Here is a 22,863-nt window from a genome sequence, read left to right on the forward strand (position 1 = left end):
GGATTCTTAGATAAATGTAGTCAACTCCTCCTCTAGATGGGAGAAAAATGTGCAGAGGCTTCTTGCCTTGTTTTCATAGTAAGAGTGCATGCATAGTGGTTGATAGATGAATGGGTTAAATAATCTCCCACTCTCCCCAATGATCTAAATTATCCATGACAAAAAAAGAAAATATAATAAACAGCCTATGGCTGCAGAAGACTGCAGCTGATTGCTTGCCCTGCTGATGTGTTCGTGTAGACAACTTGGCCTTTCTTTTGTCCTTGTAAAATTTCTTTCACTCCTTGACTTCCAGGCAGTGGCTGTGCACAAATCCTGTTACTTGAAGCAGGAAGGAATTTTTCTTTGTAGTATTTGTTACATGTACTTGCACCCATTACTTTCACTCAGTATGTAGGTGTCTAAGGCAGACTGCTCATCACCCCTTCAGTTTCTTACCCTGGAGAGAGCACATCTCATCAATTGACTTTACATAATGTACCTGCTTTCCTGGTGCCTAATTTTCTTTAGTCACAGCCTGGAGGTGAGCCCTGATATCAGAAATCTCTGGTAGTGGTCTTTGCAGTGGTGATTGCAAGTGATCCTCCACCTTGCCCCAGCTGTATTAAAAGATCCTGCCAGTGTTTTGTGGTCTTGTGCATATCAGCCACAGCAGCATCTGGTGATTCTTAAAACCTTTCCCCAGGAAAATAGAGAAAATACAGTAACTCCTTCTGGAGGAGGTCATGTCTTTTCTTTCTAGTGCCAGTGTCAAAGTGCAAGTGGAACAGTGTAGTAGAGTTCCAGCTCAACCAGAAAGATCTAATGCCTGTCCCCTGTCCCAGCCATTAGCTTTTCCTGGCTTCCAAAAAGAGGGCTGGACCAGATGAACTTGGTGCCACCTTCATTCCTGCTGTAGGTGAACACTTGACAGTGAAGTTCTTTGTCTTTTATTGAGCTTCATTCAGCAGTTTTGAATAGTAACACTGAGATTTGTGCAACTTCCAAAACTTTTGGATGCCATGTATTGTTGGACTGTGGGGTCTGCTGAAGAGCTATTTCCTATTTGTCTGTTCATAATCTGCACTGAATGCTCAATATTGTCGTTTGTTTTGTTTTTGTTTGGGAAGCACCTCCATTCCAAATGCTGCTACATCCACTCCTATAGTTTTATTTCATTTTTGAGCATTCACTAAGAAGGCATTGCTAGTTATCTTGCAAGGTGAGTAAACCAGAATAATTTGAGTGCATCACTCAGCTGTATTCTTTTAATGTTTTTTTCTAAAATAGTCCATGGGATGGTCTCCAAGCAGTCCAGGGTGTAACTTGTGGGTGGTAGAGGAAACCTGGCATAACAAAAACTTGGTATATGGGAGGTTGGAGCCCTTGACATGCAATCCTTTGATGTCTTTCTTCTCTGAGAATGTGGGAAAACAACGTCAGTAAAGTATGCTGTCCAGCAAAAGCCAAGGTGTGAAGCAGGCCAAGGAGAGGATTGTGGCATGATGCCATTAGAGGTCACAGCAACCTACTGCTGTTATGGCAGATTTAGGGGAATAGCATTCCTGTTGGCAGGGATGCCTGCTGCCTATGCATCAGAAGAAATTCTTGAGATGAAGGAAAACTAAACACCACTATTTTGTTATCAAAGTTGCTTTTACCCTTATAAATTGTCTCGTCCCTTACTCCACTCCAAACTCTGATCTGAAGGTAATCACAGTCCCCAGCTTGTAAGGTTGGCAGGTGCTGTCAGTGCTGCCATATCAAAAACTTCCCCGAATCTCAAAGTAATTGTCAGAGGTTTCTGTTTATCACCTTTGTGTGTCTGGCCAGCTTGTTGTCAGGTTCAAAGCTCTTTGGTATGTGGGCTGCCTTGAGCTCCTGTGTTTATCCCATTTGTCCTGTTGCTGCTGAGGAAGGACGCAGTGGAGAACAGAATTCTTAATGTGAAAGGGTCTCCCCTAACTTTGCTGATTGCAGTAATTAGTGTCTGTCAGGAAAGCTGTTTAAGTTTGAGGTGAAAAATCACTTCTTGTCAGTTTTCTTAATGTTTCTGTACTGTTTTTAGTCTTTTGTAAAGAAATGAGACTTATTTGTTTATTTTGACTGGTGTTTCGAAAGAACTTTTGAACTAGTTGACTGATATATTTGAGGATATTAGAGTTATTTGCAATCTCCCAAGCAAAGATGGAAGGGGACTAATTGTTCACAATCTTTTCCAGTATAAATGAAGCTCAGAGAAGCCATATTCAAAATTGCAAAGGGAAGTGATTGAATGTCTATATGGATTGAGGAAGATTCTGAGCTCATGGAATAGAAATCATTGCAAGTTATCAGATACAAAGAAGCTATATCTGACATATGAAATCCCTGATTTGAAAACAGTTAAATAGCAGAAGAGAATTTCAGGGAAATGCTTTGGTTTTGTTCTCCTCTTAGGTTTCTGCTTAAGACCACAGTTAGAGTCAGGATTTGGAGGCAGATGGACCTTTTGTCAAACTCAGTACAGACATTCTGAAGTTACTGGTACAGTTGTAAATACAAACTAGCCAGAGCCTTACTGCTTCTTGGCCCTAGTTGGGCCATGGTAAAGGAGTTTGGACCTCTCTGGGGGAGAGAGGTGGAAAAATTATGGACAAATGACAAAATCTAGAGGGAAGCAGACTCCAAAGTTTCCATAGCCAATAGAATAATTTATATGTAATCACTGTGTTTCTGCAACTTAATGCATTTAATTTGTGTATGTGCCTATGCTTGCATAACTTACATCATCTGGTTGCTGCTGTATTTGCAAGGTATCAGGATAGGCTGCAGTTCCATGGGCATTTCTTTATGTAATTATGGTGCTTTAATTGAAGAAAGACAGACTGAGGAACCTAAACTGAAAATAACCTACAGAATAAAAAGCATCCATTTAACCTGGTTCTGTTCCTGCATCCAGTTCACCACTCAGCTGCATAAAAGCTTTTCTGAGGGCAAGCAGTGACAGTGATGCTGGCCTTTTCATGTCTGAAGTGTTTGTGAAACTGTCATCTCAGGGCAGGGGATATGAAATCACTGCTATAAAATGTACGGTGCTTGTTCCCTGTGACACTCTCCGTGCAAGGCAATTACACACTGCATCAGAATTTGGCACTTAACATGTCTTGCAGGCTGTGTGTGAAGGTCATTGTCCAGAGAAAGTAGGAATATTCAATTTAGTGTTCATTCCTAATGAGAACCTTTCAGTTCCTTCAAGTAACTGCTTCAGATGCTTTACTCCACATTGTTTCTCATTTCTGTTAGAAGTCAGAACTTATTCCTAATGTCTTCTTCCTTTCTCCCCAGATAATCTGATCAAAGCCATCCTGTCAGCAACCAAAGATTATCGTCTAACTCCAGCTCTTGACAGGTAAGATGAGACCTTCAGGACAGAAGAAGTAGAAGTGATTCTTTACCATATGTCCTATATAAATTTTGTTAGACATTTTTTGCCAGAAATTATTGCCAATACATTTGGATGTGGATGAGTAAGTCAGAAGCTGAAAACTGAGTCCTCTTTATAGTAAATCTGTAGACTCTGGAGACCTCTGTCAAGTCAAACATAAGTAGAAAAAAACGTTTAGCTTTTGACTATTTCCTAATCATTTGTTTCATATGTTGTTACAAGACATCCTTTTGCCCCATTTTCAAATAGGTAAATAGCAGGTTTTCAATAAACACTTTACTCTTTTCCAGCCTTTCTGACAAAGCAACAGAATCACAAGGAATTTTAGAAGGAAAGAAGGGACTGGCTTATTTCAACAATGTTTTTGAAATTAATACCTCACTCTCAAAGTAGGAACGTTTGGCTGTGTTGGCCAAGCCTGTGCTAGGATGAACAGGATAGCAGTCTCCTGGGTCCTGCGATATTTGAATTGATGCCTTTAGAAGAAGCTCCTTTGATTCTTCAGTTCTGTTGCAGAGGTTGTTTCTGAAACTCACTGCCATGTTTACAATCAGCTTCCCAGTGATAGTCCTTTAGTCCTTCCTGTCCTTGCTTTTCTGTCATTCCTTCCATTTTTCCTGCAGGTTTGGTTTAGTGCCACCTCCCAGATTAGGGATAGTTTTTTTTCAGAAGCTGTCAGAGGTTTTTACTCTGGGACTTGGGCTCTTTTCAAAGTCCTGAATACTTCTTTCCAGTGGTACTTGACCCAGGCTGACAACATGGTTCCTGCTTTCTAAACACATGGGTTTTATTTTCTGGCCCAGCTCCCCTTCTGCCCACTTTTCGTGACAAAGTTCATAAGCTTAATCAGCCTTTCCATAGGTCTCTGCATCTCTCATGCTGATTGTAGAGCTTGCCTGCTGTAGTTGGGAGTTACTCTCTGTGTGAAAGCTTATTCTGAGTCTTGCACAGTCTATGTGTTAATTTAGGTTTCTTTGAAGTTTGCTGCCTCACAGCAGTGCCAGGTAGGGTTAGCCTTCAGACTTTGGATTAATTTGAGAAATTATGTCCAGAAGGTAAAACCATTTTACAAGTGACCTTCTTAGAGATTTTGCACACAACTTAGTCTCATCCATCTGGGGTTCTGGTTGGCAAGTTAAGATTTTAATCTGTTGAAAAATCCACATATAGACTCTTTCAGAAGGTTGCTCATATGAAATTAGTGTTAATGACAGAGGGCAGGTGGAAGATTCTTGCAGTGAAGGTTAATGTAATTGTGACCCTTGCTACTCACCTGTTTTGTGAGAAGTAGAATGTTTCAGGCTTTTTAGAAGTAATTTTGCAGGAGATTCTGAAACACAATGACTCTGGCATGAGCTGCTCACTTTAGTTTGGGTTCTTTATAATGGGTTTGGTGTAGAGATAGGAAAGATCTAACACTTAAGCCCCATGAAATGTATGCAAAATCCATGAGATACCAAGTGCAAATGAGACCTCAGGAACAAGCCAGACATGTATTTCTGTGGCATTGCAGCAGCAAGGTTTGGTGGTGTGTAAACACACAGATATCTTGGGGCAGTACTGTTTCCTTGGGAATTGTGATAAATCCTTATCAGTGGATGTTGGTGTAGTACATATGCATCACAATCAAATACCTCCCAAAGCCCTTCCAAGTGAGCAGGTCTTAGGAAGGATTAAAACAGAAGTGTTTATGAGAGAAAGGGACTCAAGGAGGCTTGGGATAGCAAGCTGCAAAGTGAGAGCCTAAAGGAGGAGGTGGATGGAGTTACAATAGAGGAGTTATTAGGAGAAGGAGCTTGAGAACTGTGGGAGGTGTTAAGGCTGCCATAGTGCTGGCCTGCTAAACCAGCTTGGTGAGTAGGGCACAGATGAAGACTTGGGTATCATTCTAGAAATGTTCTTCAGCTGTGGTCATCACTGAATTCCAGTGCTGGCAGCAATGGGTATCTGCCATTTTGGATTCCTAAAAAAGTTTGTGGAGAAGACTGGTGGATGAAGGCTAGCTCCTGTCTCATCTTGTCTCAAGCTTCAGGCAGATCCTAACAGTTCCCCTCCATGGCAGCACCAGTGTGCTGGGGGTAGAGCCTTGGGTTTTAGCTACTCCCTTCCTGCTCACTGGTCAAGGAGAAAGTCCAGACCTCTCCCCTTTGCTCAACACCTTGAGGCAACTGGAGAAAGCCTGAGTTAGGGGACCTTAAAAGGTCCCTTCCAACCTAAACCATTCTTGGTTCTATGTAGGCCCTTCCTCTTGTAAGCTCTCAGAAGTCTAGTGGGCTGATTCTAGAAGCAGGAAAAAGGCACCAGGTTCACCCTCTTTTCCAGACTGGAGTTACACCAACATTTTCTCTGTTGGCAGGTCTAAGAAGCCATATTTGCAACAGGTCTAAGAAGCCATTTGCTACTGCTGCTGCCCTTCTCCTTGTGCTGCTGCTATTGTTTGAAAGGGGACTTCAAAGTAGATCAGTGAGATTATTCCAGTTTATTAGTTTTTCTCTCAACCCAGGTCATTCCAATGACTTCATTTCCAGAGCTCCCCTCCCACTGAAGAGTTGTGTGGGCACAGAGCTGAAATGGCAGCAGGAGAGGCAGAGGCTGGGATGGGTGGGGAGGGTGAGCACTGCCCAGCCCACTGGAGTAAGTGCTCATGTAACTATACACTGAATACAGCTTTCCCAGGGGAAGGGTGGGAGAGGCAGGAAAGGTGAGGTCAGAGCAGTGCGTGAGAGCACAGAAAGGAAAGAGAGGATTAGAGTTGTGTGGTGGAGGATCTCTACAGCAAATCTTTGGTCTTGTTCCTACCCAAGCTTCTCCATTTCTGCCCTCCTTCACAAAGCTGGTCCTTGAGAAGTTTCATTCACTTGCCTCTCATAAGCCCTGGAAATGAACTTGTTTGTTTGATTATTCCTGTGCTAAAGGGCATCCTGATGCACCTTTCCTGACACAATGTACTGACATGGTGCTGAAATGAGGCAAACGTGATCCTTCTGGGTATGCGTGCACTTTTCATCATCCCACAGCAGCTTTGCCAACTCACTTCCACTAATCCCTCCATTGTGTTATAACTAGCAGCAGCTGGAGGGCATGTGAACAAAGGCTGTGGTTCACACCTGTAACAGTGTACATGGTGCCCTGCTTTCTTCATGACTCCTTATTACAGCACCGTTGTGCTGAATGGTAACCTGCTCCTGCTCCAGGGCAGGGGGTAGGGAAAGCTGCAGTGATGTTTGGGAGGGGAGTTACAGCTCACCCCTGAGCTTGTCTGGAAAAGTTTGGAGATCCAGGGGACTTTCTCTAGAACCATTGACCTCTTCCTTCTGAGCTGGCATGTCTTTTTCCCTCACACAGATGTCAGTGGGCCTCATCTTTGAAACTTCTTGCCCTCCATTAGCTTTTCCAGGTCCACTTATATTGCTGAGATTTTCATTGCTTGATTTAGTGTCTCCTCCAGTGACCTGTCCCTCATTCTGCAAGAGGATCAGGCTTGGTTATTAATTCCACAGCCCATCTGCTGGCTGCACTTCAGTGGATTTTTAGGTTACATCTCTGGGGTGATGACACGTAAATTTCCTGTGAAAAGGCATAAATATAAAAACCTGACTGACGTTTTTTTGTATTGCCTCCAGCTAGTAATGAAAGAAAACTGAAAGTTTGAGCTTAAAACTATCATAATCTTCACTAATGCAGTGTATTACCTGAACAAGTGAGGAAGGGATTTGATAGAACAAGAGAGGTGTGTCCCCCCCTCTGGTTCAGGTTGATAGCACCCATTTAAGTAACAGCAGCCAGATCAAGCCAGAATATGCTAAGCCTCCTTATGCACCAACTACCCTAAAGACATAACAGAATAGTTATATCTTTCCTCAAAGCCTTCAGATCCAAAGTTGTGTAAAGAAAGGCTTTGTGGTTTTTCTCCCCTGACAAATCCCTAAAGCACTTTGATAAGAGAGAAGAGGAAATAGGAATTGCTACAAAGCATACACATGTTTACAGTTCTATATTGTTCAAGAAAATCTGCATGAATCCTGCTTTTCGTGTAGATGAACTGAACCTTGGAGTATCTGTGTCAAGAGTCTGTACATCTGGCTGCAGCTCCCAGCTTAGGGCTTTAGGGAGTATCTGTTGTGGGAAGTCCATGACTGTCCTTCATACCACCCTGGTAGCAAACTGAAACGTGGGCTGTGCCTGATGTGCTCAATCCTTGAAATCTTCTGGAAAAGAAATAGGGCTTTGACATACTGTGTAAACAAGCACAAAGGTGTTTGCACCCTTCTTTGTGGAGAAACAATTGAGCTGTAACTGATGCTGCCTGCACTGTGTATTTCTTCACCCAGAAACTTGCCTGGAGCCAGCAATGACTGTGCAGGTTTCCCATGCTCAGGCACAATCAGTAGACAGAGTACATTTGAAAGAAATTTAAGCTGTTAGAAGATCAAAGATGAGACCTTAGGGTCAGAAAGTTACTAATGAAAAATCTTATCTGCAGACTTAAGGAAAAAGGAGAATGCATTTAAATATATCAGAACCATGAGGGTAGAAGAGTGGTTCAGACATGAAGCTGGGCAAAAGTGATTAACCTATCAATTACAATGAGTAAAGGAAGAACCATTCAGTTAAGTATTTGTTTCATTTTTGGGGGTAAAGATAGAAAGATGTCTCATTTTACAGCAACAATGAAATACTTTGTGATTCTTTTATTAGTAACTACAAGGGTATTAAATGACAATTATATGACTTTTAAAATCAGTAAACACTGAAGAGTTAAATAAAGAATTCTTGTTGTTATTAGTGTTTGCTTTTTAGCCCTTCTTGGAATGTTTGAGAGAACAGCAAATGTTGTATTTGTATCTCCAGCCATTCCTGCAGAAATATGGGAGATAATAAAGAGGTAGCTGTAAGTTGATTTGTTTGGTCTTGCAGGAAAAATCCTGCAGAAGACAGAGCCAGGATGGCAGCATAACTGATGTTATGTTACTTTGGGTTTGTGAAAATTAAATCTTGCCATGTAGAGGATATATTTTTAGATGAACTAGAAGCTTGAATGGTAAACTTTTAGAGGCGCACATTAGTTATTTGTCTCAGTCCTTTATGTTCTGTTTCTATGCTACACCATTTAGAGGCATCCTTTTTAGGAATAGGATATGTTACATGGCTTTAAAAAGTTATTGTCAGTGTGGAGAATTAATCCTTTAGTGACACTTCTAGTGTAATCCTGTTGGCAGGTGTTCACAGGGGCTAAAACCAGTTTGGAGTAAATGTGAAATTCCACTAGGAAAATTTGCAGAACCCAAGACTGGGAAAGTAATTGGCAGGAGGGCCAAGTCAGTCATGACTATTTTGTTGCATCCTTCGCTGGAGCCAAATCAAAAATCAGGCATCACCGAGGCAACAATCCAGGTCATGTTTACAAGATGAGGATTATATTTTGCAAACCAATGACTGTAAGAAGAGGATTGGAATGATGTAAGTAAAATCTCTGTGTGAAAGGCACTCAGCCTTGAGCAGCATTAGCTCTGCATGCTGGTCTTCCAGAATCAGTACTTTGGAGATCTGGGGAGAAGTTGAGAATTGTTGAGGGATGTACTGCAAGTGTGAGCCAAGACCTAGAAGAGCTGCCATACTGTGCAAGATGTCATGAGCTCACTCCAGTTTGTATGGTCAATAGAAGATTAGGAGTGGGGTTTGATCAGTCTCTGAGTCCTGTGTGGGAGCAGAGCCATGAAGCTGCTGGAACAGCTTTGGCTGGTGGAACTGGTTCTTCTATCTCATGTGCAGCAGCTCATGCTCACCAGTCTGCCCTGTGAGAGGCAGATGTTTATACACAGTGCTTTCTCAGTAAGTGGATCTCATGCAGATGTGGAAGGGACTGCTGACAGTAGATGGTGCTTTAATTTAGCAGAAAAGCGAAGACAGCGATTAAGTGGTTTGAGGTTGAAACAAGCAGATCTGTATTCAGAATTGGTAAGAACATCCTAACAGTAAGTGGGAAGAGGATATAGTGGAGTGCCTGGAGCTCACAGCCTTTGGATTTTAGCACTGTATTCTTCTTCAAAACAGAAAATTCAAAGGAGTCATAGCTGAGAGACAGCTGAGTAGAGAAGGTACAGTATTTCACCCAGCAGTCTGTTTTTTAGGAGGTTAAACTTTCCTGTCATAATCATCAAAAGTGTGTATTTCCTTCTGAAATACCACTTGGCCAGAACTGAATTATGTCTCTTTCTTCCTTCTACAGCACCTTTTCCTTAAAGGTTTTGACAAAGCTGTTACCATCTTTGTCACTCTTTTTGGTGTACTTGGGGTTGACTCTCCTTTCCCTCTTTGTCACAAAATACTGCTTGAACCAGATCGTGTGTCTGATTTCTCCTTGTTGCCAGAACTGGTTTGTTTGGGGATTTTTTGGTATGCCATCATCTCTAAAATTCTTTCTCTATTGTGGTTTGATTATCATAAACACATGCTTCTTCAGCCCTTGGGGATACTGGGCTAATATGCCCATCTGCATAAGGGAATTTTTTTCTTTTGGAAAGGCTCGGATCTGCAGTGGAACTTTATCTGGGCAGGGGAAGCTGTTCCGGAGCATTTCTTGGTGCTGTTAATTATGCATGTGTCTCCAGCTAATATCTTTGTCAGCAGAGTGACCTTCAGTGGTTTAGCTGAGTCTTTTGAGTGCCCTCCAGCCCTGCTCTGCAAAAAGGGACCCCACATAAACACAGCTTTCCTCATGCTGGCTCTTTAGACTTTTCACAGAGAGGACAGCCTAGAAGTGACCAGTTGTGCCTGGGGCTAGGAAGGCTGCCTAGTTCAGGGATCTGCTCCAAACAACTGATTGCCTTGGACCCTTTCCGAAAAAGGCTCTGCAGACACGTATTCCTTCAGTGAACTACCAGAGATGGAGGCACATTGCCAGAAGAGCCAGCTGCATTTGGGATTAGATGGCTGGAAAGAAGTCCTTTCTCTGTCTTCAAAACAAAATCGCTTTTTAACATCTGCTGCAAAGTTCTCGTGACACAGGGTTCCACGAGAAACTGTTCTCTTCCTTCTCTTTCCTGTTTCTTTGTTAATTAAGGTTATTTTCCTTCCCTTTCCTCACCTATTTTGTCTCCATATATGTTTCCTACTGGACAGGCGTGTGGGGGGGTGTCTTTTTTTCTCTCAATTTAATGTTTTTCTGTCTCTTGAAGTCTCATGATAACAGCAGCAGTTTTGCTCTCAGCAAGGTGAGCACACCCCAGATACCTGGCAGGATCTGCCTGCACTCATAAAATTGCTTGGAGAGAAGACTTCCTCACTAAGCCTTTGGTTTATTGTTATTTCAGTGCTGAATGAATAATGAGATGGTTCAAGTAAACAGATAGGTTTGATTCAAGCCCATCATACCAGGGGTGTGGGGGGAGAGGAGCTGCTTGTCCTGACAGCTCATCTCATTATGCCACACGTGGTGTGAGGTGTTGAAAGCAGTGTATCACATGTAATGCCTGGGCATGATGAGGTGAGCTGGGGATCAAGTGTATCTCTGTCCCCCTCTTAATTTTTCATATTTACAGAGGTTTCCTGTAGTTCTCAGATGCATGCAAACTAAATATGTGCTCTCTGTGTGTTTGAAGTTCTGTTACAAAAATCACTTCTCTCCTCTGTTTCTTCCACAGTCTCAGCTGCCGGCGATGTATTATTGTGGGAAATGGTGGAGTACTTGCAAATAAGTCATTGGGGTTAAAAATTGATGACTATGATGTTGTTGTCAGGTGAGTCTTTGGCATTACAGTTCTTGTCCCATATTCAGTTTCTGTATCAGTTCACTTGCGATGCAGGCAAACTTTAACCTGTACTAGTGACAGTATCCCTTTGTATGGAAGCATTAACTTACAGGGAGGGTAAAAATAGACATGAGCTTAAAAAGGTTTGTTATAAATGATGATCACATCAAAGGGTAAAGGCATTCCTCAAGCTTTCTGTTTTCCACAGCTTCTTGGGAATGTGGTCTCTTGTATATCACTTCAACCTTCCCTTCATAGCTCCTTTCTAAAAGCTGCTTTTGTGACGCCCTTAGGTGGCCAAGCAGTAACTCACACTGTTGGATCTGCTCCCAGATATATTTTTGTGGTAGCTCAGGACAGCATTATTGGTCATACACGTGTAGCATTCCCCAGGAACTGCACCTCACAGTTAGGATGGGCAGGACTAAGAGTGGTGCAGCATAGGGTGTTAGGAAGCTGGAAGCCTCTATGAGAGAGGACCCAGCAGTGATTAAACACCTGTAAGTGTGCCCTAGAAACTGGCAGTACTTTGACTCCGTGTCTCTGCAGATGACAATGTTGAATAAGGCAGCAGAAGCAGAGTGGTGGGAGTGCCAAGGACCACAGTCAGAGTTAGGACGTCTTGCTTTTGCTGAGGACCTGGATCATTGCCATCTCAGAATGCTTGAAAAACGTGCTGATATGGGAAATCACAGGTCTAGTCATAACTCTTAGTAATAAATCTGTCAAGTTAGGGGGCGTTCTGAGTGACTGGAGATTAACAAACATAATACCTGTACTAATGGAGAGTGAGAGAGTGCGTGTAGGAGTGAGGGAGAATGTGCTCTAGGGAGCCACAGACCCATTAGTCTGCCTGAAAAAAAAAAAAAGCAGTTTTCCATCAGGTTTTGAGGAACAAAATATTATTATGGTAAATAATAAAAGTGGGATAAACTGCAATGTAAATTTATAAAACTAGTTTAACATAATCTGGTTTTTTTCTTAGTAAGATAACTGATTTTGTATTAAAAGAAATGCATCTGATATAATCTTTCTCAACTTTAATCAACTTTAAGACCTGGTGGCAAATAGTGAATTCTTTGCTAAAGGTAGCAGAAAGAAAGGGATTAATAAAAGAATTTAAGTCAGGTGTTATTTAGCATGGTCTCTATTCTCTCCCATGTGTAATGAAAGAATAGGACATACAGAGAAAAATAACTAATCTCTAACTCTGGACAAAAAGACCAAGAAGATCCCTTTCAGTCTTTGGTTCCTGTGAATGGTTCCCTGCTTCTCCATCAGTATGCTGGACACAGGGATGGCTGTTCAGAACAGGCCAAAATTTTTACAGCCCTTCTCCTAGTTCATCCCACTATCAGTTGATAACAAAGAGCTCTTACTCCTCATCATAGTTGGCTGACTTGTAGTTATTCCAGCTGAATTAAAATGCAGTTTATAGCCTTTCCTTGGGCTCAGGTTATTCAAAAAGTAGCAAAAGAACAGTTTCAATCCATCTGGTCTAAGCCACCCACTAAGATTTACATCAGGAAGGCCACTATTTAATTTCTAAATGAAAACTTCAACATTTTCTCTCCACATCAGTAAATCTATGTCAGTTTGCAAGCTGGGAGGATAAGAGGGCAGCTAAGCACCTGTGCTGTCGGTGGGATGGATAAAGGAGAGAGAAGTCAACTGTAAAGGTTAAATGAAGCCAGGTGCTTGGATATGTATCCAACTGCTTGCTTTATTCCTGTGGAAGCTGGGGAAGTCCCATGTATTATAACATCCTTTTTCATACACTGCAGAACTCCTTTGAAGGATGATATTTGGGACCTAGGGAATGAATTTTAAATGAAAAAATGTGGTACATTTGTGGACAAAGGTATGATCCAGCAATATGTGGAGTTCTTTGATGCCTTATGTGTTACCATGTGAGGATTGCTAATTGCAGCAAGAAATTTTGTTCTTTGCAGTGAAGATAGTCCAGTTCAGCTTTGTCAGTTCTAAAAGAGCTTAGAGTGAGTTACTGTTTTTCTTTAACTAGACATTATCAGATTTCAGTGCAGATGTTATTCCCAGCTGTCACACTATTTACCTGGCAGGACTTCTTGCAGCAGTCAGTCAGTGCTCTGAAATATCTCCTTAGAATAGATTGCAGACTGGGCAAAAATAAATGTGTATCAAAAATTCCTGATTAGAACTAGATAGGGATTCACCTGATGGTGATACTTGAGTGATATGTGAAAGGATCTTCATGGTGCCAAGGTTAGGAGTTAGTGTCTCCGTATGTAATCAGCGAACATAGACAGAAAAACACTCTGGAACTTCTTGTGAAGAAAACTGCCTGTCCATGGGCAATACAAGGAGGCCTGACATCCTAACTGAGGTTTTCCAAGATTCAGCTGTGTTTATAAGCTGGGGAGTCTGGGAAGGGGTTTGGGCTGTGGAGTCTGCAGCTTTGGGTGCTGTGGCTGCCTGAACTTTCCCTGCTCCATTGCCCGCACTGCCCCTGGACCTTGGTGGTGCTGGCTCTGTCACTGTGGCTCCATCAGCAGCTCACACTCTGACCCTTTGCTGGAGACCTGAGTTCATATCACTTGAGGAAATGGTTTGATTTATTTCCTGTCTAGATACAAAGTAGGACTCCCAAGTTTTGAGAGTGTTAACAAAGTAAGCAGCAAAACAGTGAACCCAGCAGTTGTGGATGGGAAAAACCTGCCAAAGAGCTTCACAGTGACGTTTGAAACAACTGCAGGCACTTCCTCATCCTAAAGAAGACAGATGAAAAATATGTAAAACTTGCTTTCTTTGCAGAATATTGAGAGTATTGGTAGTATTCTGTTACCTGTAGAGCCACATGCTTTTGCTTTGTAAAAGGTCATTTGCCCCAAGAGACACAACACCTTCAAGTTTAAATACTGCCCACAGAAGAAGTGAGTGGTGTGTGAATGTGCCATCAGCAGCAGAGGAAAAAGCAAGGTATCAGGCTGGCTGGGAGCATTGTACTCAGGTCTAGTTCCTCAAAGTCAGGCTACAATGGGTTTGTAAACCATGGGAAAAGACTTCATCCGCTGTATTAATTGTGGTGGTGCTGATTCTTGATTTGCCTTTAATATTTTATTCCTGATGATAAAATAAGTATTTTTGCTAAAAATGCCTAAGAATGTATGTCTCTAGATTTTGAATATAATTTAAGGTTGTATAGAGATTTTTATTCTACTAAAAGTTTTTCAATGTAAAATGCTTACCCAGGCTATAAAAGACAAATACAACATTTGTACATGGCAAAATTTGCAGTCCAAAGCACTTTGCAGTATATTGAACAACACCAAGTCAAGAATGCTGCAATAATTCAAGCAGGCAATCCTGTGCCATCAGAGGCTGCTGTTTGCTGTCTGCAAGATTGGTATTCCAAGTTACGTGCAATTTCCTCAGCTTTGGGTTTTTAGTCTTGAATAGAAATGCTGAAAACTTTAATGTCTTGGAAGTCATCATGGCTGTTCATGCCAAAGCGGTTTGCTTTTTCAAGGGAAAAAACTTTGTTCCTGAGAAATGTTTTAACAAAAGCACAGCTAAATATGTAGCATCTCCTTAGAAATCAGAGTCTCCAAGAGCAAAGCTGTGTGACTGCTTGAGTGTTTTCAGAGTGGGATGCACTTCCACAGCAGAAACTCCTTGGAACCCATGAAACTGCAGCAGTGCTGAGCCTTGTCCCAGCCCAACCTCTTCCTTTGTGCTGGCATTGCAAGGCAACTCACCCTCCTGATGGGCCAGTTTGGGGAATTAAAGAGGTGTAGATTGATCCTATGGGATTTTTTTGAGAATTATAAGTGGCCTATTTCCCTGTGCAGCCTCACTGCAGGTGAGTGGTGTAAGATCTGTGCTGGGGTTGGAAAATGAGACCATTTTCAGTTTGTTTAAACTGATGAGGAGCTTCATCATCTCTTTCAGCACAGCCTTGCAGAACCCAACTAACACATCAAAGGAGCAATGGGCCGTTAAAATATTAATGCTTAGTTTGTTACTCTAAATTTGCAAGGACAATATTTTCACTTTCCTTTTCCAAAGCCTCCAACCCTATTTAGATCACTGGAGTTGATATGCAGCAATGGTTTGCATTATATTCAATGATAGAATTTATGTAACTTCTAATTAAGCTGTCGTCGCTTGGTACAACCCTCCATAAGTGTTTGTGATGAAGAACTGCAAGAATTAAGATTTGCTACTGTAGCAGCTGCTACAGGGAGCTCTTGCCCAGCAGTGATTGCTGTGTCATCAACACACAGGAGTGTCAGTGGGAATCTGAGTGTAAGTGGGAATCCGTGACAATGTCTTCTCTCTGGTTGCCCTGCAGGCTGAACTCGGCTCCAGTGAAGGGCTTTGAAAAAGATGTGGGTGGCAAGACAACACTGCGGATCACATATCCTGAAGGTGCAATCCAGAAAATGGAGCAGTATGAGAAGGATTCCCTGTTTGTTCTGGCAGGATTCAAATGGCAGGATTTCAAGTGGCTGAAATACATTGTTTACAAGGAGAAAGTGGTAAGAACGCTGTCAGCTGACACTGTGAAGGTCACCTAATTAGTAACGATGGGCAGACATTGTATCACCATCATATCGGCCACATTTTGGTCTGAGGAGAGTTCCACTCTGTCCTGCTGCATTTAAGTGAAGACTTCCTTTACCTACACGGACTTCAGCTTTAATTAAATATGTTTTACAAAGACATCTCTCTTTGTAATCTGTGTTGCATCACAGATGAGGCTTGCTATTCAAGATTGTTAGTGTGCACTACGAGCAATTAAATTAATTTTTAATTATCTTAAAGAATATTTAAAAGGACCAGCTTTTGCATGGATTTTATGGACTCCTAGGATTTAAGAGCAGAGGAAGGAAGAGAGCAATGGGAAAGGGAAGAAATGGGAGTTTGGGGACAAGGATGTGATGTCACAGGAGGGGAGGAGGAGACAGCAGCAGCACAACTTGTTGAAAAGGCTACAATCAGACTTACTGTGACCTCCTGAATAGCACAAGCCATTATATTTTGCTCAGTTACTGAGATTCATGATTTGTGTTTGGTTAAAGTATCATCCAGAACAACAGTATGAAGTCTTATTTTAAAACACTGAAATGGTGGCTACGCTGGCTTCCCCATGTAAAAATTTTACCCCCTCATTTGCATGAGTGCCCTTCTGAGGCACCATGGACCTGTTAATAGTCAGGGTTGCTCTCTTTAATTCACCTACCCAGAACGGAATCAGGTTGTGATCAATGAGTTCTCATTCAGTGAATGGTTTGTCTGTCAGGAAATCCCAAATAAATTATCTTGTTTTACAAATCTTTTATATATATATATATATATATATATATATATATATATATCTGTTTTCAAATGTTGCTTAATGACTTTTCAGCAAATAAGAAGACAAATGGATTAGCATTCAGGGGATGGCATATTATACTGTGTGTTTAGAGACAGAGAGAAGAGGTTGGCAGCTCACCACATACATAACAAAACAGACTGGGAATATCATTGTATACAGTTGTTACACAGAGGGCCTTAAGGGTGCATACTTTGCTCTTGTCTAACACTGGCACCAACTTGCAATTATTTTCTTGCTACCAAGACAGATGAAGTTACCTGTCAACCTCTGGGCAAGCACAAGTGGGCTTTCGTAACATGAATAATTGAGTCAAAAGTAATTTTCTTTGCTTTATGTCAGGCTCTTGTTCCTCATTCAGGGAAAGGGAAAGCCCTGGCAGAGTCAGTGCCCTGCAACCCAAATGCAGTTGCAGGGACTCCTAATGTTTAGCTTGAAGCTCAAAGGATGGGTTGGTTTACTTCAAAACAAATGTAATTTTTCCCTGATGCTTGCAGTCAAGTCATCAACAGTAAATTCTTGTGTGGTATCCCCTGCTCTTGGAAAGATGCAGTAAATAGTCTGTTAAAACCTGCTAGACTGGGGAGAGTGATTGCAGTTCTCTTAACTGCGTGTTTCAGTGCCCAGATTGGCAGAGAGCAGAAAGAACTTCAGCTTTGTGCATTACTTCAGTGTTCTTGTGATTGGCTCCTTATCCTTCAGTTCTTCAGAATAAACACTCTGAGGTTTTTTCAGTTCTTTTAGGTGATGTTTTCCAGATCTCTTAATTCCTGTTGCTCTTTTGAATGTTTGTAGTTAATTCATCTTTTTCTTAATGAGCAGTGCCCAAAAATGTACAGACTACAGCAAAAAAGAGAAGCAAATAGATAATTCATTAACCTCACAGTTCTCATTCTTTATACATCCACTGTTTCTGTGGCCTTTTCCACAATGGCATGGAACTGAAGGTGGGTGTTGGGTTCCTGGACACTCCAGGTCTCGGGAAGAATTGGAGAGCAGCCACTTCCCCCGCTCCACACCCTGTGCTTGTGCCGCTGGCTCCTCGTGCCGAAGAGCAGCACTGTGCACTTGTCCCTACCAATCCTTTCTTCCAGAACACTCCTCCAGTTTGCCAAGTTCCTTTGGCAGACTTCCCAGCATACATGCCATTCTTTCCAGATTCATGTCCTCTGCAATTTAATAAACATACTTTTTACTTCATCATCCAGGTTGATAATAAAAACACTAAACAGTGTTGGTTCCAAGGCAGACCCCAAAGTATTAAAATCCTTCCATTCCTAGAGTGAGCCCACTGAGCCTCCTGGGTAGTTTTTTGGCCACTTCTGAACTTGTATCACAGTTGTATTGCCAATAATGCTTTTGGCATGTTTGTGAAAGTGATCTGTCAGAAGTGTTACTGAATTCCAGTTCATGTCTTGCTTCTCCCCTGTGATAATTTTTTGTCTGTATAAATTTTTTTTTTTTAATAATTCACTCTTGACAAATCCACCTGGGTTGCTACTCAGTCTGTTATTTTTTTTCAGGTGCTTACAAATAATTAATCCTGCTATTCTGGGAATTGAAATAATAATTCAGCTCTTCCCTTTTTTCCCTTATTAAGTCTAGGCACTACTTCTGTCCATTTTTCAATCCTTTGACCCCCTACCTTTTTTGGGGGTTTTGACACCCCAAAGGGAATCAATGCTAGTTCTTGAGACTGCTGAGCCAGTTCATTGAGTACTTTAGGAAGCAGCCCAGGTGGCTGGAAAACATCTGTCTTGTGCTCTCTTGTGCTTTCATCTGATTTCTCTCTACTTGAGGCTGAGATCTTGCTGTCACTGGCTTTAGCTGCAAGCAGGTGGCTCACACAGCTGCTTTTTCTAGAGGAAACCAATGCAGAAACTGCTGTCTCTTAGGAATGACCCAATGGAGGACAAGCAGTGCTGTGGGAATAGCACGTAGGTGTCTGTTTGTTCTGGTAGTGAGTGTTAGTATTTTCATCAGTGTGTGGTAAGTTCAAAATGACAAATGCCTGCCCAGTGCTCTCTGTGAGTCAAGAGTTTGTTTCTCTCTCAGCTGATTTTCCAGAGAAAGGGGAGTTTCTTCCTTTCCTGCATTTATGCAGAGTCACTTGCATGACCTGAGAGTTCTGTATGCCACTGTTGCTTATTCCTTATCTGACACGTCCATCTTCGTGCAAGACTTCGTGCAGACACACTGCAAACCAGTGGTTACAGTCAGGAGTCTGGCTTCAGGATGGAGAAAATTAAAATGGAGGCATTCTGCTAAAGAGCACAACTGCTGTGGAAGTCGATACATTCCTCAAAGAAATGGGCTGATCTCTGCCCTCTGATGTTTCCTTTGTCTGTGACTGTTGATGGCAACTGCACATGTCCATGGTACAGTCACAGGTGGGTAATGAGACCTTCTGAATTCCTTCAGGCACCTGGAGCAGCTTGGACCTGCTGGACCAGAGATTCCAGGCCAGGTACTGGGATCCTTGCTTAGTCCTCGAGTAAGTGAAATCAAAGGGAGCTTATTGGAGAAAGAGTAAATGAAAGGCGAGTGTCTATTTATTGCTGGGTCATTGGTCAGATAAGCTTATTCTCCCTGCAGCTGAGAGGGATTTGCTCTGTGTTGTGTTAGTCTTTTGACAGCACTTGCATACTGAGAAAGGGATAAGTGCTATGTAGAGAGGAGGATTTTCAGGAGATATTATAAGGAAAAAGAATCAGTGTGATGCAGAAACATTAGCAGAACAGTGGGGCAGGGGATTTTATGTGTTACATACAGTCTGGTGCAACAGCCTCCCTGATACTTGTGTGGTGCCTTAGTGCCCTGGGAGACACTGTATCCAGAAGCAGGAGCAGTGGAATATGGACCTAAGGAAATGTAAAAGTTCAACTGCTTTTTATTTCACACTAATCAGAAATATCTGGAAGCAAGTAAAAACTTGAGACAAAACATTAACCTAGAAGAAGGACAGGTTTGGCTAAATGTTCACTGTCAGCAGCAAAACAAAGGTAGTCTCCATCACAGAGTTCTGGCTGAGCTGGCACTCCAGATTGAAGTCTTGTAGGAAGATAGGGCATAATGTATCACCAGAGAATGTAGACCTGCCTTTAATAAGGGGAAGAGTGAGTGAATCTGAGTGACTAAAATGCTGGTAACCTGATTTCAGTCATTTGACAAGCATTAGAATAAACTAAAGGAGAAAATCATAGCACTGGTTGCAGCTAAAAAGGAGTATGGGATGGAGAAAGGTGACATGGTTAGCAGAGGGGAGTATTGCACCATGCTGGTCTAATAAGTCAGTGTACAAGTGGAAAGGAAATGGGTTGGAGTCCCAGAGCCTGCAGTTCCATGAACTCATGGCTGTTGCAGAAGGGTCACAGATGTGAGCTGTTCGTGCGTCTGTGGTGACTGGTCTGGCAGTGCTGACTTGGAATCTTTGCTGTAAGAGCCTGTGACACTTCCAGGCACCCCTTTGCTGATGAAACAACTGCTGCCAGTGCATCCCCAGAGGGGAATTACTCATGGACAGTCACTCAGAACAGTTAAACTTTCTCCTGGACTGTTATTTTTGCCAAGACACATAATCTATATATATTGTGATCTACCCCACTGCTTCCCAGTGTTTGTACCCTCCTGCATCTGCCTGGGTTTTTCAGTGACAGAAACTCTTTCTGAATACACAAAGTACCAGAGGAATTGCAGAGGGATAGAGGCTTGGTCATATATTGCTTCTTCAAATAATGGTCAAGAGCTGAAAGTTTCTCTGTTGCATGGAGAGTAGATGCTTCCTGAAACAAACAGGAATTTACAAGCTCCAGATATGCAAAGCAGCCATCTCAGCCTGGTACTGAGGCCAGTTCCAGAGCAGTATCTTGGCTGTCATTAGTGAATTAGAGGGAGCTCTCTTGCTTACTGGGGCTCACAACCCTGAACATCTGGCACATGGCAATAAAGCAGCCAAGTGAGGGCAAAGGTGCCGCTAGAAATTGGCAGCTCACAAGCTTCCTGCTCATGTGGAAATGAGCCTGTGGATGATTCCAGTGGGAATCTCTGCAGCCTTTGCCAGGAGGAGTCATTGTGCAGAAAGTGCCTACGGCACCTAGAAGTTCTCTTTGATAGTGAAAGTCATAGGAGCAAGTGAGCACCTGCCTGTGAGCGAGGCCAGGCTGGGTTGTCTGTCCCTTGCAGGGACATGTCTCTGACAACTGGCACACAGCAGTGGTGCCCAACAACCATCATCCTCCAGCAGTGAGCATGACAATAACCCCTGCTCCTGTGTCACAGCATGTGACTGCTGCTTGCAGAGACTTTGTGGATGGGCACTGGGGAAGGTTTTATTTAACTTTTTATTGGGGAACTACATTATTGTATTAACCCAACAACTAGCATACTCCTAGTTGTGGTAGAATGTGTTTTATGATACCTTCCTGGCACAGTCAGTGAGTTTTGCTGTGCTGGAGCCAAGGCCAGACTGCTGCCAGCACTTGTGCTGTCTGCTGAGCCTTTCTTTAGAGCTCTTCTTCCATTAGTTAATGACCTTGTCATGCTGCATGTTTGCTAGAGCAGCCTGTGAATGTCACAGCCCTGCAGTTCACTCTGGATTCCTCAGATTATGAAATAGCCTTACCTGTGGCTGGTTTACATCCTAAAACAAACCTGAGGAGCCATCATGCCCCTCCTGTCATCTTCAGGAGAGCAGCGAGGCTGTGAATCTGTTGTTGATGTCCCATCCCAAGGAAAGCTTCATTCATATGTGTGTATTTTCAGCTTGTCTGGAATTTGTGCAGGTGGTTTCTCTGGGTTTGCACTAGGGAGGGAGAATCTGCTTTTTCCAATTCTGTCCCTTGCCTTTGGTGACAAATGGAGTGGTCACTGCTACTGGCAGATTCACTCCAGAGTTTGCTTTTGAATTGCGAATATTTTCTTTCCCTTTTCTCCTCCAAGGGGCTTGTTGCTTAAATGTCTTGTGTACAGTGGGTCTTCTCAGGTTCTCATGGACTGTGAGAAAGACATGTGGGATGATTCCTGGGACAGCATTCTGGTTTGGTGGAGCTGTAAATCCACTCTCAGTTTTCTTAATGCATTGTGAATGCAAAGCTTGATTACAGATTTGTGGTGCCTCATCCTGTGCTGAAACACAGCTTCAGCCCTTCTGCTTAGGGATGTGCCTGGGTGGGCATTGCCTTGTGTCCTGCTCTCCTTGGACTCAGTTGAAAGGGAACAGAAGCTGCTCTATCATAAACAAGAAAAGCTTTTGAACTGAGAAGTCAGCTTAAGAGTTGTTTAATTTCTTTCACAAATTTGAGTTTTCACCTAAATAGCTATTTATAACTTATCCCTTCAGAAGTATAATTTAAGAAGGCATGGCTGGTGAGGCAGCCAGCCTGCTTAAGGGACATGATGAGGCTTGCAGTGAGGAAGAGGCAAGAAAGCCTTTTCAGTGGTGGTTGTCCTAGAACATGGTTTAAAAACCATTTCTACTCACAGAGTGTGGGGGAATGCTAGGAGGAATTGTAGCAGAGAATACAGTACTGCATCATCAGGATCGCTCAGTGCCTCAGTCAAGGTGACTGAACCATGACTAAATGCTGAAGCACAGAAAATGCTTTGTAAGAAAGTGAAAACATGAGGTAGACTTTTCTGGCTCCTACCAAATCTCTGATTGAGAAGATGAGGCGCATTCTGTGGAGAATATTCCATATTCCTTTGCCAGAGAGCAGCTGGAAGTTAGCTTGTCTTCTGCTATGATTGTTTTGACATGGTTGTTTGGGTTGTTTTAGGTTTTGATCTCTCTGGCTCTGTAGAAGTCTAGTCCATACTGCCTGGGGGGTTGTGCTGCCATGGTCAGGAGCTGTTTCACCATTACAGTGCATTGGTGGGAATGGCCCAAGGGAACCGTGGAAGACTTACATATGAAAAGAAATCATTCTCTGTGACTGGCCTAGGAGATGAGAGCAATTTCCAGAAGATTTGAGGAGAAGTATGAACACTGGTGCCCTATGAGAGAAGGTAAGCCAGTTTTTTCCAGTCATGGTTAGAAGAGAGGCTGGAAAATATGTAGGTATCCTATATAAAATGTTGTCCCTGTTACCAAGACAGGGAGAAAATTTTAGTTGTGTATTTTGTGATTTTTAACAAGCTTTCAGGCAGCACTGTGGTGAGGACCATACAAGAACCTCAGTAGGCAAATGACCCAGTTTGCAGCGTGGGCCTTGGGGGAGACTTCCTGGCCAGATTCCCAAAGGAAGGTTGTTGGTATGGAAAGTGCAGGCTGGAGCTTGCCCTTCATACATACCTGCATGCAACAGCCTAATGAGATTAGGCAGGTCACTACATAGCTGAGAGCTGCTCCT

General features: G+C 42.5%; 1 protein-coding gene across 6 annotated transcripts in view; it reads left to right on the forward strand.

Annotated features, from left to right (window-relative positions):
- The window catches only part of ST3GAL3 (ST3 beta-galactoside alpha-2,3-sialyltransferase 3), a 174,137-nt gene that overhangs the window by 112,400 nt on the left and 38,874 nt on the right, over nt 1-22,863 (forward strand). For all 6 annotated transcript variants that reach the window (XM_053984959.1, XM_053984961.1, XM_053984958.1 and 3 more), the window contains 3 exons: nt 3,307-3,370; nt 11,050-11,145; nt 15,491-15,677. In XM_053984959.1, coding sequence (XP_053840934.1) covers nt 3,307-3,370; nt 11,050-11,145; nt 15,491-15,677 — 347 coding nt within the window. The remainder of the gene's footprint in view (nt 1-3,306; nt 3,371-11,049; nt 11,146-15,490; nt 15,678-22,863) is intronic.

The sequence above is a fragment of the Vidua macroura genome, chromosome 9 (assembly GCF_024509145.1).
Source record: "Vidua macroura isolate BioBank_ID:100142 chromosome 9, ASM2450914v1, whole genome shotgun sequence".
Classification (NCBI taxonomy): Eukaryota; Metazoa; Chordata; class Aves; order Passeriformes; family Viduidae; genus Vidua; species Vidua macroura.